The sequence below is a fragment of the Apium graveolens genome, chromosome 9, assembly GCF_009905375.1.
Source record: "Apium graveolens cultivar Ventura chromosome 9, ASM990537v1, whole genome shotgun sequence".
Taxonomy (NCBI): Eukaryota; Viridiplantae; Streptophyta; class Magnoliopsida; order Apiales; family Apiaceae; genus Apium; species Apium graveolens.
Genome location: NC_133655.1, coordinates 18,296,405 through 18,311,701, shown reverse-complemented (window position 1 = coordinate 18,311,701; position 15,297 = coordinate 18,296,405). Strand labels below are relative to the sequence as shown.

Here is a 15,297-nt window from a genome sequence, read left to right as displayed (position 1 = left end):
TATTCCACGACTGTCGCACGAAATTGAAAAATTGCGAAAACTATTAATATAATACAAGACATGATTGGACACCCAAACAGAAACTCAATACAAGACATGCTTGGATAGGTTCATCGCAGACGGAAACTGTTAAAATGAAAACAAAATTTAGTGTGGGTTTGACGACCGTTAAACTCATGTACGATTTTGACATTATTTTTTAAAATTATGGAAACTAGGAACTGAATACACTCCATAGTGGGACACATCAATCACAATCGAAAACTTCTAAAATGAAAACAGAGCAAGCGGTCTGGCAAGTAAATGTGTTACATGGTTTGACATGTATATTGCAACCGAAAAGTAGTAAACTGATGAAAGTAGGCTTTTATGTACTTTCTGTAACCATCAACTAGTAAACTATTTTGACATATTATTGAAAAATTCTAAAACCTAGAAAGTGAATACATTACATGATTTGACACGTCTTTTGCAACGGATTCTCATAAAATGAAAGGACTTTTACATAAGATTGTCATAATCATAAACTCATGCATCATTTTGACTTATTTTTTAAGAACTCTGTAACTTAGCAACGCAAATATTACATAATCAGACACGTTTTTTGCAATACGACTTTCGTAAAATGAAAGGACTTCAGCATGAGGTTGTTGCAACCATAAATCAATGCACTTATTTGCTCTTATTTTTCAAAATTTCTGCAATATAGCGACTTTATACGTAAATGATGCGACACTTCAAATGCAAACTAAAACTCCTAAAATCAAAGGGCCTGGATGAGGCTCTCGCAACCATAAACCAATCTACTTTGTTTACTTGATTTTTTAAAATTCTCCAAGCAGTTATACAAGCTAGCAACTCAATAAACCAATTCTTTGACATAAGTAATTTGGACAATAGCAACTTCATATGAAACAAAATTCTAATTTAAAAACATAATTATTTTTAAAGAGATTAAATCCCAGCAACGTCTTATACAACTGAAAAAAAAGAAATGTTCAAAATCAATCTTTAATTTTATTTTCAATCTTTTATCATAGAAACAAGCAGATCTACAAATTTGATACCACTTCGGTGGGTTTATGTTACCTGATTTCCGATTTAAAAGAAATTTGGAGAAGTAGTTTGACTTTCGATTTTGATGATGAAGAACAAAACAATTGTCAATTGATTTGTGTAATTTTCTTCAATGAGTTTGTAAGCAATCAAAGCAATCGTTGATGATTATTGATGTGAAAGAAACGAAGATGTTTGTTGATAATAAAGAAAGTTGCAGATTGTTGATGAAGAAGAAATTGGTCAACAGCGGCTGAAGTCCTTTTTTTCCCTTCTTTTTTGTTATCGTAGTATTTATGCAAAATAAATTGTTCTTTGTACCTAGAAATGCAAATACTTTTAAAAACTGTAATTATTTTTGCAAAAGTTTTCTTCTTTTAGTATATCTATGAAAAATTCACTTAATTTAGTTCCCAATTTTCATCTCATCGTAATATAATAAGGATTTCTATCATGAAAAATATATTATTTTAATAAACAAAATAATTTAAAGTTTTAACTATGCTTAAATTAAAGACTAATTAGCACTTTACATCCCAAAACTTTGGCTGAATCTCACTTTGGTACTATTACTTTTAACCTTAATAGTTTGCATCCTAAACTTAAAAAAAGGTGACTTTTTGCATCCCTTTGGTAGTTTTGTCGTTAAGCCAGACGTTAACGTTAATTTTCAGAAGGGCATTTTTGGTAATATTTTTATATTTCAGTTTGCATCCTAGAATTTTCCTCAAATCTTACTTTACATCCTAAAGTTTTATAATTCAGTTATCAAAAAATAATGGTAATTACAAATTATCAAAAAATAAATCGAGTCATATTATTTTTTATGTTCAAATTAGGATTTTAAAACTGGACCATTAGTTAATTTGGTCTAGTTTATATAATTTTTTAACGCGGAATCTTTACTATATTTGTTGTATATTAAATTCTAAAAGTCAATTTATAAAATTTTATAACTTACACGAAACTCATAAAATTATAATTAATTCAGTGTTGTTTTCACAATTATAATATAACTGAAATCAGAAAGAAAATAGAGAGAAAGATAATTAAGAATTTTATAATACGATATTACTTTATTTATAAAATTTACAAATTATAAAAGCATAAGTTATTTATGAATTTAAGTATATATTTTAAGTATTGTACAAGTAGATATCATATAATATTATATAATCTTGTCCGTTTAAATTAATTTTCAAGTATTAGGATCAGACTATCTTTAATTATTCTCGTTACGCTTATTTTATTTAGCTAATGATTATTTACTATTTTTTCTTAATATAATACTCCATCCGTCTCATAATTGAGGCTACTACAAATTATAGTACCATAATTGATTTTTAAAATTTTCGTTTCTTTATAAAAAATTTAACATTAAATTTTTATTTGGAAGAAAAGAATTTAAAAAAAATGAGGCAACTATATTTCATAAGAGTTTTAAAATGTGTGTCGAGCTCTCATATTCCAATGTAAAGAAAATGGGTGGGATAGAGAGAATATTATAATTCGACTTATTATATTTCATTTTAAATTATATAAACTTGGAAAAAGAAAATTGAATTATTTTAGATAAATTTGTTTATTTGTTTAAAATAATTGTGGGATGCAAACTGTTATAATTTAAAGTTATAGACCTAAAATGATATTAAAGAGAAAATATGGGATGCAGACTGTAATTTACGTTTGCATAATTTTTTTGAAAATATATATTACCAGAATTACCCCTCTGATAATAACGTTAACGTCTGACTTAACGTCATAAATGTTAAAAGGATGCTTATTGACTGTGTTTCTAAACTTTGGGGTACAAACTGTTTTAGTTTAAAATATTAAAACTGAAGTGAATGAGATTCAGCCAAAATTTTGGGATGATTAGTCTTAAAAAATTGAATGGTGGAGATTAAGATTGTACTTGTTTGAATTTCCGGGAGCAGAACACAGCAGCAGCACCACATGTTCCCGCTAAAAACACACTTGTTCAAAAAACTCTCTCAATCTACACCTTCTACCTCCACTTCACACTCTCCTAGCCTCTCTCTACTGGCAGATCAATGCACTTCCTTCAATCAAATCCTCCAAATCCACGCCCAAATGATCGTCTCCGCTCGCATTTTCGACAACTTTGCAGCCAGCAGATTACTTTCATTCTGCGCTCTTTCTGGGAACCTAAATTATGCTATCAAGATCTTTAATAATACTCATCAACCCAATTCATATATGTGGAACACTCTCATTAGAGCCCATGCTAATAGTACTAGTCCAATTGATGCTTTAAATCGTTATAAGAAAATGCAGAGGATGGGGGTTTTGCCTGGGAAACACACGTTTCCGTTTGTTTTGAAGGCGTGTTCGAAGTTACGGAGAGCTGAGTGTTGTGTGCAGGTGCATACCCATGTTTTGAAACATGGGTTTGATTTTGATTTGCATGTTTTGAATGGGTTGATTAGGGGGTACACTGTTTTGGGTGATTTGGCGGGTGCCCGTAAGTTGTTTGATGAAGTTTCTGTGAGGAGTTTGAGTATTTGGACTACGATGGTTTGCGGGTATGCTCAGAATCGTTGTGCTAATGAGGCATTGGCGCTTTTTGATCAGATGGTTGAGGATAAGGTTGAGCCTAATGGTGCTACATTGGCTTCTGTGTTGTCGGCTTGTGCTCAATCGGGGTGTTTGGATTTTGGAGAGAAGGTTCATGTTTATATGGAGGAGAGAGGGGTTGAAGTGGGGGTGATTCTCGGAACGGCTTTGGTCAATATGTATGCTAAGAATGGAGCAATATTGTTGGCTTGGAAGTGTTTTGATGGTATGTTGGAGAAGAATATTGCAACTTGGAATGCGATGATATGTGGCTTGGCAGCTCATGGATATGCTAAAGAAGCAATAAGTCTATTTGGTGAACTTGAAGAAAAGGGTGTTGTTCCGAATGATATTACATTTGTTGGGGTTTTGTCTGCCTGTTGCCATGCTGGATTGCTTGATTTTGGTCGAGAGATGTTTGAGTCGATGAGTATAGTGTATGCGATTGAGCCAAGGATAGAGCATTATGGATGCTTGGTTAATCTTCTTGGGAGGGCTGGAAAGCTAATGGAGGCCGAGGAAGTTATAAGGAGAATGAGATGGAATGCGGATGTGATGATCTGGGGAGCCCTGTTGAGTGCTTGTAAAAATCATGGAAATATTGAGATTGCTGAACGTGTAGTTAAGGAAATTCTTGCTTTGGATCCTCATAACCATGGGGTTTATGTTGTTTTATCTAACATGTATGCAGAAGTTGGCCAATGGACTGATGTTTCAAGGCTAAGGAAAGTGATGAAAAAGGAGAGTTCAATGAAAACTCCTGGTTTGAGTCTTATCAGTGGGGATGATTAATTGATGCATCTCCGTGTATCCTCTAGCATATTACACCACTAATACTTTCTGACTAATACAACAAGCTGTGACTTCTGATGAACGAAGTAGTCAAAGTTCAATGCATTTACAGGGAATAAGACTTATTTTCTTTTAGCAACAAAAAGCTGAAGGATTGTGTTGACACTGTCTGAATTTAGCTGACAAGTCTCCAGAAATACACCGGCTTAAACAGAACCTAATTATGTGAAGAACACTAGCCTTTTATACCTGAATCTCATCTTCCTGTGAGTGTCATGCTTCAAGATGCAATACCAAAACTTGGTAGAACTGATCTAAAAATATGAACTTTTTCTGAGCTCCATCAATCAATGAAAGCTTATAAATCCAAACAAGATAACACATACTGTATTGAGATCGATTAAAAGTCTAAACGGTACAATTTATTTCACTCGGATCTTTTATCTTTCTCGTTCTTATATATTTGTGAAAGATCACGAGTTACAAAGATTAAAACATAATTGGTTTCAGAAGTAGCCATCCTGCGTTTGGTTCAGGATCGTTGATAATTCTGTGCTTTAGTCGCTCTGTAAGACTTGAAAACAAGGATGGCTAGTATTGTCTTTTTGGGCACTTCAGATTATAACTTCTTTAACTTGAACATCATGGAGATATGAACACGAAATGATGAGATCTCCTAGTTTAGGTTTCTCAATCAAGAGAACTTTCTACAATTATTCAGCCGTGTTAAAACCCGCATAGCACACAATGATAACTTAGACAACAAATAACACAAGATACAGTCTAAAGTTCAATTCTCATTCAAAATACAATCTGAAACACATCAATGTTTTGGACATCTTTTGACACTTTCACCATATTACATATTGGTCCTTCACCTTGAGTGTCTTCAAAATGTACTGCTATATAATAGTGTGAAAATCAACTTGCATCACACTCGCGCACACACCGCTACATATATTATTTGGCTCATTTTATAGCTCAAACCGATCAAAGCAGACTTAACCTCTAAGCTTGCGCTTTACGGTAAAGATCTATTAAGGGACACGGGCAAACATGAAACCTAATACATTCACATTACTACAACACCATTGCTTATGTTGGATGTTCTTCATGTCAGCACTTCTAAACATCACCAGCTTGTTCACAGAGATCAAGCAAGTCTAGTGTCTGCAGAACCAAAAATAAGAACTATTACTTTTAAAAATGAGAGCCCGAGTAAACATTTTAAAAAAAGAATCAGTAACTACGAGTTTTGACCGACCTCTGGGACTGAAAGCTCAAGCCGGAATTTCGGGCCATCATAGTGATGCAAAACAGGCCTAAAAGCATCTTCCTCCAGCGCCTTGCAGATTTTTCTAATACGGATCCTAACCTGTTACAAAGGATAGAAGTACTTTAGGTTAAGAGGTGCAGAACACTCATCTGTAAAAAAATTATGGCATTCATCACTTACTTGCGCAGGAAACCTCGATTCACCTTTGCACTTTTTATCTTCCCATGCAGTAGCATCAATGTTGGAACCGCCAAAACCCGAAGCCTGTGCGAAGAAAAGTTAAAGGTACATGTGCTAAGAAAATCCCCACACAACAAACACGAGATGCAGATACAATTTAATCAGTACAAGACATAGGACCTTTGCAGAAACTTTTTTCGTAAAGGGAAACTAAAAGAATCCTAAATGGGTTATTAAAGGTTAAAAGCCTGTTTGGTTAAAGGTTAAGAGCCTGTTTGGGCAACCTGTAAGTTAGCTCATTCTAGACATTTGAGTTTCATCCCATTCACATAGCCCCTGATTACACTATCAAACTAGGTTAAGATGTTAAAAACCAGGTAAGGATTTTAGAAAGTGGGGAAGATGAAAGTGCAAATTTGGGTAAAATACCCAAACAATCCTAAAAGATTCAAGTATAAATTTTACTTTTGCCTATAAGTAGAACATATTCTCATTAAGTAAGAAGTAACACCAAAAGGGTTAAAGAAATTGCAGTTAGGTAAAATACCCAAACTTCCACCTACATCAAACAAATAGATGTTTGAACTCGAGATTACCTCGAAAATACCGTGCAACTGGTGAGTGGTGTAGTTGTAAAGGAACAGAGGTAAGCCAGGTGTTATTGCACGAACAGAGTCCCTGTATCTTGGTGGTAGGCCTGAAAAAAACATCAGTTAATATGCAAAAGTGGTGCAGACAATAGCAAGACAGTACTTTCTATTAATCAGAATATTGCGGAACTTTGAGTTCTTAGTCAATGGTCTTAAATTCCATGCAAGGTACATCCAAAACAATACCTGATGATTCTCAACTACAGTGATTGAAATCAGTTTTGTAAGAGAATTTAATAATATAAACTACATCAAAGAAGATTTGAACTAATACATTTCATGATTCCTTTTTAAATAAAAGTTCATAATGTATAATTTACTGTGTGAACGAAGCATCCACGAATATGATTTTTAAGTAATCTTTAAATGCATCTTAATATCTGTGGAATAGTCAAATATCTAACAATGAAGTAATTAACAAAGGGAAATCATAAAATACATTTCACACTTTTTATATAAGAAGTTCACATTTTACTTGGGTCAACTGCTAAAGGTCTCAATGATAGAACTTATGTAAGTTAATAACATAGAAATAATATACAAGGACAAGAATAATAAAAATTCTGAGTTAACATTCTGTGAAACTGATATTAAAAAAAATACCAAACAATTCAAGCGACCTACGGTGCAAATATATTTCGCTTGGCATTTATGACATGAAAAAAAAAATTACCTTGTACTGGAAAAAGTAGAGGATCAAGTTCAAAACATTATAAAAAAACTAAAAGATATACAAGTCCTGCTGTTCTTCAATTTATATATACGTGTGTGTGCGTGAATTATATTAGTACGATGTGCCAAACTTGCATTTTTGCTAGTAGAACTACAGACATTACTAGTTAGCTAGTGCCCTAGAGAAACATGGTTCATCCAAGTCAAATCAACAACCAGTGCAATTCTTTATAAGACGAAAAGCTATTTAATAATGGACGTGAGCTCACATTAACTGGGCTGCTAATAAAATGCCCATGATAGAGTTTAACTCAAGTTGCTCAACCAAAGAAAGTAGAAGAAATTCAAGAATAAATCTAAACAATCAATTAAATCACTGAAGTAGACAACAAAGAGTTACCAAATAGCTGACGCTTCAAATCCTCCTGCATTGTGTCATTGTTACAGACAAATATGTATCCACCAAGAATTTCATTTCTTGGGAGTGTCTCAGCAGCAGGTAAAGTCTTAAACCTCTTGTCAACAGCATTATTTGGATTAGCACTCTCAAAGTTATTGCCGTGGTTACCACCGTTCATGCTGTCTTTTTTATTGTTGTTAACGTTGTACTTTGTAACATTCATATTACCAATGTTATTAAGATTGTTTTTCTGAAAGACCGGGTTTTTATTGTATATGCCATTTACCATAGAAGTTTTGGCAAAGCTTTCATTCATTTTCATTTCCATGTTTAGCATGTTAAGGTTTAGGCTTCCATATCTATTATCTTCCTGCAACCCAAGATTATCCCGTGGCCTTGTTTCAGTTGATCCGTTATAAAGATCAAGATTGTTCCTTCTTTCAACTTTGGAACGAGTCTGCTCAGCCAATTTTGAAGCAGCCAGCGACCACTTGTGTTCATCAGAGACTTGCAATCCTCGGAGCTCATCACCCAACTGCCAGAAGCTACTCAAGTTCTCCATCCTGCACAATGATTAGCATAAGGTAAATCGAACAAAAAACATTTTGAGCAAAGAATCAGTTAAGATAGAAAACACTCCTCTCTCTATAATCCTGTTCCTTTATTAATATATCTCTCTTGTGGTGGGTAAGGGGCTAGGAAGCCTATCAATTTTCGAGGATGCAGAAAATAACACGAGATAACTTAACAATGGCCAAACTAGATTAATTTGACTAATCCAAGTCCTCTCGAAAGAAGATAATACTAGTTATTCGAAAAAACAAACAGAAAAACAAACTCAAGAGTCATAAACACAAAAAAATACTAGAACTCTAAAGCTACATACGATGAGAATTAAGAACAATATTAATTTTTGTCAGATCAAACAACAAACTTGCAATACTTTGCATTTGATGATTAATACCTTCTTCCTACTTACATACCAATTATTCTATAATTTCGACTTCTGAAAAAAGTTAACAAACATACTGGTGACAACTGACAACATACCAATTATACAATTTTGACTAACAAGTCGATTTAGCAAACAGAATCTAGAAGTAACTAAATATTGCTATACTACGGACCAAAAAGTTTCGAGAAATCCAGCACTTAATTTACAATTTTAACACTAATATCTGAACAAAACACCCAAAAGATTGTAACAGAATTTGCAACAAAACTCAACAACACACACACATACAGAACACATATAAAAATTACCTAAAAAGGAGCATAATCATTAATTAAGCAAAGAATCAACAAAAACAAAACATAATCAAACAATTACAGAGATATAATACAAAAGAAAGTTCAAGATCTAGGTTAAATTAAGTAATAATTGATGAATTAAACTGACCTGAAACAAATTGAGCAATAAAATAAAGAGAAATTAAAGTTGAAATTGGGTTGTATTGAACCTAGATCACAAATGATATAGAAAGAGAAAGTGTGTGTCTATATGGTCCTAGTAAGTATTGTGTAGGGAAAGTGGATGATGTTTTTATTGATATGCCAGAGAAGATGTGAGCAGGAATGAGTGTGTGTATGTGTGTGTGTTTTTGGGATTTATTGCGGTTGGTGTCCTTTTTTACACAAATGCCCTCCTACTTGGGATTAAATTCAATAACAAAATCAAAAATCAAACTTTAATAGAAAGGAAAGTAAAATAATTTCATTTTACACTCCTGAATTTTTAAAATGAATGAAATCAACAGATGATTAATATATATTTGACATAATTTTATTTCAATTTTTTTTAGCAAAAACTGGATGAATATATCTTACCTTTTTTATAATTTTCTTTCTTTTTAAAAACTCGACAACAAGATTTTATAATATTATAGCATGACTTTTATCCAAATTTTTTTGGGTCGGGCCTAATATTAAAAACTCTATTTATGGGTGATTGGGATGGGGTGGAGTTTTTTCATTTTCCTAAATTTTTTCTGAATTACAATCGGATATCAGTTTTTGAATTTTTGAACGGAAAATGTTAAAGACCCTAAATTTTTACATCAAAAAATTCCTCAAATCTAATGTGTCATATGAATATTAGACAACCTTCTTAATAATAATCCCACGAATTAATATCAGTAAGTTATTTGGTGAATTTTTTGGAAAAAATATTTGGGATACCTAACATTACCGTTTTTGAAATCTCTACCAAATTTTAATTAAAAAATATATTTTTATTCCGACAATTTATATTTTATTTAATTTAATAGAGTAAAATATAATTTAATTTTACTTGTCCTAATTTTTTTAATTAAATAAAAATCGGAAAATTATAAAAGCCAACAGGTTGGGTGGATAGGAGAGTGTGCAGCAGAGGGGGGATGTGGAAGGCGGAAATGTCGCCGGAGATATTGTCAAAAGAGCAGCTACTTGAACTCTTCCACAGATTCTCTTTTCTCATCTCTCAACCCGGTTACTTTCTTTATCATTTCTACATTTTCATTCTCAAGAATATTACTTTTTTTCTAATTCTTTGCTAAATATTTCATTAAACATTTAATTGTTTTTTCATTTTCCAGATGTTAAGAAGCGAATCGCAGATGCTGTTTTGGATAATCAGGCAACTTTTTTTTTTATTTTTTAATTATACTTCTTTTCTTTTTTGTTTCTCTGCAGTTACTTTGTTCCCTTTGTTGTTTTTAGTCTAATATTAGCTTCACTTTTAGAGTTTGACTAGTATTATATGTATGTATGTATGTATATATGTATTTTTGTGCTATATAGTGACTGATATTCAAGTGAGTAAAGTTTGTTGCTTTTGAAACTGTTCACCTAATCACATTACTTTACTTTTACCATTTTGCTAATTGAGTAGGAAAAAAATTGATTTTCTTCGGGTTTTTATTGTATTCTTGATTTTTTTTCCCAGTTTGTCAAAGTGATTGTTGTAGTTCTTGTGCAAACTCAAACTTTGCTATCAGATTTTGCTGTTCAGAGTTTTAACTTGCGAAGTGGGAACTTGCAACTTTGCTTATATGTAGTTCTTGTAATAACTGAGCTTGAATTAGTTTAGTTAGTTAAAAACAACTTGCAATTGTGGTCTGAAGCATATAAAAAGCGGTGCATCTCATCGCTGAATAGTGGATAGTGAATTCTCTGTATTCATAGACCCGCACTATAATTTGAGCAACATGTATCCAGCCTTTGTAGTCTTGAAATTTTTTGTTTTTTGTAACGTTTGGCTGCTAGAACCAGGATGCAGTTGACTGGTTAAGCCGCTTTATTATTAAGTGCAAAGCACTCAGCTGGTTTAGTGAGTTCGATAATTGGTGAATCCAATTTAGCTTAGAAATAATTAAAGAGTTGCCTTGGTTATTTTTGCACGAAATTGTATAGCATTTGGCTCATTTTTTGGATCAAGCTCATATTCTGTTGTTCAATCTCAGGCTTTCTGCAATCTTCTAGGCTCATAATGCTTGACATCATATTTTGAAACCAAAGACAATACTAGAGATCAATCTGCATTATCATGTCCATACACGTGCTACTATAAGTTTTTATAGTAACAACAAAACATTTGCAAATTACAATTAAGCGTTATTAACTTTTTTCAATCCTCTAACTTTAAAATCTTCAGGTTACCACATAATCATGTCCCTACACATTTCATCATCAAATTTCTTTAAGGACCAATGGCTTTGCAAGTTTGCATACAATAAAGTAATAAATACAAGAGCAAAGCAAATCACTTTCTGTTCGAATTTGATGCTGCTGTATGGCTTGTAAATAATTTGAACTAGCGTATTAATTAGAACTAATTTATGCAGGAAGCTGTTGCTGTTACCACTGCAATTCAGGAGGAAATACTTGTTGATATGGGAATTGGTAACTCTTTCCTCTGAAACACCTCCTGTATATGAGGCAGTTCATTCTAGTTGTTGATATCATTTATGAAGAATATTCTTGTGAAGGCCACACCTTAAAACCCAATTATATATCCCTCAGCTTATCTTTAGAATCTAATTTACTACAGCAAAAGCTGTGATCTGTTATTATCTGACTCTGCTTCTCAATAAGCTAAAAAACAAGTATGTGGCAACTGGCAAAAAAAAAGCAAAACTTTAGCCTTCACGATAGAAGGCTGTCGATACTCATAAAAAATTGCGTTTCTGAATTTTCAAAATAATAATTTATTTATTATTTTTATATTGTGCCTGCTAAATAGATAGTCATGTTTGTTATAATCTTTCACCTTTGTTTTTCTATATTAAATATTATAAAGGTTTAACATATACCTGTTTGGCAAATCGATTAAGTCGGCTTATTGACTTATAAGCCCGCAACAACTTATTGACGAGTGTTTGTCAACCCAACTTATAAGTTGAATTTATAACTTATAAGCTGATAAGTTGAATGTTAGTAATGACGTACTTTTTCTCAACTTATTTTTGATTTTTGATTTTTTATCAATTTTATTTTTAAAATATATTTTTTTAAATGTTAATCTAACTTAAAATATAAGAATGAAGATAATTATATTTAAAAATTATTTATTTTAGTTTATTTAAATCAAAATAAATCTGACTTATAAGTTAAATTATCCAAACACTTGTATAACTTATAAGTATTTATCAACTTATCACTTATCAGTCACTTATTCAATTTAAGTCATAAGTTACTTATTTTAAAATTCCCCAAACGGAAACATAGTAACAGAAGCAATTCACATGTTGCTTCTAAGAAGCTGAGTAGCTGACTACAGAACCACCACTGAAGTTGTGAATAATCTAGATTCTTGCTTAGTTGTGCATAAACTGTTATCCAGCTTTAATCATGGACTCAGAAGCTAATATAAGCACTTCACCACCAATTCACTAGCTTTTTAAAAACCCAAAAAAGGAATAAAAGAAGGGCCCGGTTGCAAGGGCTTTAAGTTACTTTAATCTGCATAAATATGTCTACCTCGCATTTTTACTGATACCAGATATGTTTCATGAGGATGCACTGTTTGAATTTTCTCCTACTTGCTTAATCAATTTTTATTATATTTATAGTGAAAGAACATAATTGGTGATTTCTATTTTCTGTTTTGCCTGTAGATCAAAGTCACCCTTTAACTAAGAATTAATAAATTAATCAGCCGTGGATTAGTATTCTGGAGAAAATGAGCAACAACAGATGATTACCTTGTGGTTTTCACTTGAAAGCTAGTAAAATGCTAAAGTGTTTGATGATTGTCTCGTCATTTTCACTTAAAGTTAGTAACATGCTATAGTATATTGTATGTCTACTAAATTATAGAGACAACCTTGCTTGAATTAATTCTTCTCCTTTTCTCCCTCTGACTTCAGACCCAAGGTTTGGTCTTGCTTGCTTGGGAAAGGTTAACTTGGCCTATGAAAATGATCAGGATCTGATGATTCACTTTTATGAATTTGTTGCAAAGTAAGCTTTGGTACTCTCTTTCCTTGTTTGGGTTATCTGTGTGACTTTCATGTCTTTGTAATGTGTAGACCTCGAAAGTTTATATATGTTCATAGTAGGACTAATACAACATGAGCTCCAAAAAAAAGATATACTGACTACATGGTCAAGACTGAGATTACCATAGATGGAATTCTCCTCCGTAATTCTTATTCTAGCAATCGATCTTCTGAACATCTTGTGCAGATACCTTTAGTTTCTCCCACCGACGAGTTTTCACTTTAAAACCCTTACATTTCTAAAAGAGGTAGGGCGGAATTGTCAAAAAGTAAAATTTCTAAAGAGGCCCTAATTAACGCCTTAACATTTATGCATTATAGTTTAGTTTGTTTTATACAACATTAAGGATGAAGTATTTTACTTGTCAAAAATCCCCCTCCTTGCCCCCATAATAATATGATATTATATTTACTTTTTGTTTTAGCTATTATTGCTTATGAATAGGATAAACGCGCAGTTCGATGTAGGAGAGGATTGCCCCCTCCCTCCCTCCCTCCCTCCCTCTCTCTCTCTCTCTCTCTCTCTCTCTCTCTCTCTCTCTCCCTCTCCATCAAGGAAACTAAATTAGCCGAAAAAACTAATTTAGTTTCCTTGACAGAAACCTGTGTCATTTTCGGCAGCCTTTCTTTCGCAATCTTATGCCCTTGACATTGCAATTCCTTGTTAGCTCTTAAATATCTAATGCAAGGTTTAGAAACCTACACCCACATTTACAACAAGTGACTTAGCTGCCAAGTCTAACAATCTAAACCACAAACCAACAGAATGAGAACTTAAGAAGACAAAATTAGGGATAAGTTTAATGATAATAACTTGAAAGTATCGCCAATTTCTATAATAAACACCCGCACCTCATAAATTTATGATTATGCTTGTGCAGGGTTATTGACATGAAATTTTTAAAAATTTCAGGGAAGAGATAGCGTGTGAAGAAGCTGAACTTGGACCAGATAAATTTGCTGAAAAATTGCAAATGCAGAAAAAGTTGCATGAATTGGTACCAATCATTACTTCAAACTAAGTTTCAAATATTGGTATCAAAGTTAATGATCTAAAAGTCTTTGCTAAACCTTGTTGCAGCAACTGGAAATGCTTAAGCAGATGCGCAGCTATCATCTGGACGACCAGTCTATGATTCTTGAAAAGGTAAGGGCATATTTATCCAATACAGATTTAGGTGTTGCGTAACTTTCTGACATTAATAGTATCGTCGCATAATAGTTGAATCAAGGCAGAAATCATCTCTATAAATATACTTGTGAATAGGCTAGTAGAAATATTTTGTCCTCTAGTATGCAAGTCTGTGAACAGTAATCAATGATGTCGAGTTGCGTGTCGAATATTTTTACCTGTTTATAGTCCTAATACAAGATTTAGTTAATGCAAAATCTTTCTTTCAAACAAATCATATATTTGTTTTGCTTTTGAGCTGTTACTCGCTTTTGTTCCTGATTCCTTGTCAAAAATAAATAGATATTTTTGTTGCAGTTGCATCAGCAAATGGAGATGAACAATTTTGATAGTGAGGCTTCTCTTTTGTCTGTAGAAGAGATTCAGGATACCGTTCGAAGGAGGGTAACGCCTGTTTACAGGCCAAGGTAGTTTGTCAGCTTACCTCTGTACTTACTTTGATCAACTTCCTATCTCTTTTAGCCAACTACATGATTCTTTGTATGGATATAATGGTTTTTTAATGGTCAGATGCAATGTTGTACTTATACTGCTGTAGCAGTTTGTGTTCATCTTTGTTGATACTTTTCTTTTTCTATTTGAAGTTTGATTCGTATTCTCTCGTAATGCTTCCGTGTGTAAGAGATACAAATGGAGATGCTTTCTTTAGTGACAAGAAGAAAGATAGAATACCAATAAGCAAGAAACACTCCTAAATCAACTTTTGAAAAAATGAATGCACATTCAAATTGGCAAAGTGACTAGATATTTTAGAGCTACTACCAACACAATGATATATGAGTAGTCTTCTGAAGCTGTGAACTACGGCCAATGTTCAGGACACCGCCTTAATGATCGTTTTCATGCCCCCACAGCATACTTGCAGAGTTAAAGAGCACAGTATTGCATTTATGGGGAGTATACAAAATGAATCTCGACTTCTTAGAGGGGTTTCATTAGAATCATTACGTTAACAGTGGTCATACAAATGAATTTAGCATCTCCCTGACTGGCTCATTTGGACATGTACAAAATGAGGTTGA

General features: G+C 32.8%; 3 protein-coding genes across 3 annotated transcripts; 2 read left to right on the top strand and 1 right to left on the bottom strand.

Annotated features, from left to right (window-relative positions):
* Positions 1 to 2,945: 2,945 nt before the first annotated feature.
* On the top strand, positions 2,946 to 4,928 carry LOC141683396 (pentatricopeptide repeat-containing protein At5g56310-like). Its single transcript, XM_074488102.1, has one exon. The coding sequence runs from the start codon at positions 3,013 to 3,015 to the stop codon at positions 4,423 to 4,425; it is 1,413 nt and encodes a 470-aa protein (XP_074344203.1). The 5' UTR covers positions 2,946 to 3,012; the 3' UTR covers positions 4,426 to 4,928.
* A 274-nt stretch (positions 4,929 to 5,202) lies between these two features.
* Positions 5,203 to 9,191, bottom strand: LOC141683397 (B2 protein-like). Its single transcript, XM_074488103.1, has 6 exons — positions 9,003 to 9,191; positions 7,604 to 8,166; positions 6,478 to 6,578; positions 5,882 to 5,965; positions 5,690 to 5,800; positions 5,203 to 5,595 (listed from the first exon to the last, which is right to left on the bottom strand). Exons 2-6 carry the CDS (start codon positions 8,163 to 8,165, stop codon positions 5,551 to 5,553), a joined length of 903 nt encoding a protein of 300 aa, XP_074344204.1. The 5' UTR covers position 8,166; positions 9,003 to 9,191; the 3' UTR covers positions 5,203 to 5,550.
* Positions 9,192 to 9,933: 742 nt separating this feature from the next.
* On the top strand, positions 9,934 to 14,804 carry LOC141685549 (uncharacterized). The gene is made up of 7 exons (XM_074490643.1): positions 9,934 to 10,072; positions 10,180 to 10,220; positions 11,428 to 11,485; positions 12,952 to 13,045; positions 13,997 to 14,081; positions 14,165 to 14,230; positions 14,573 to 14,804. The coding sequence occupies exons 1-7, from the start codon at positions 9,982 to 9,984 to the stop codon at positions 14,684 to 14,686; spliced, it is 549 nt and encodes a 182-aa protein (XP_074346744.1). The 5' UTR covers positions 9,934 to 9,981; the 3' UTR covers positions 14,687 to 14,804.
* Positions 14,805 to 15,297: the final 493 nt, after the last annotated feature.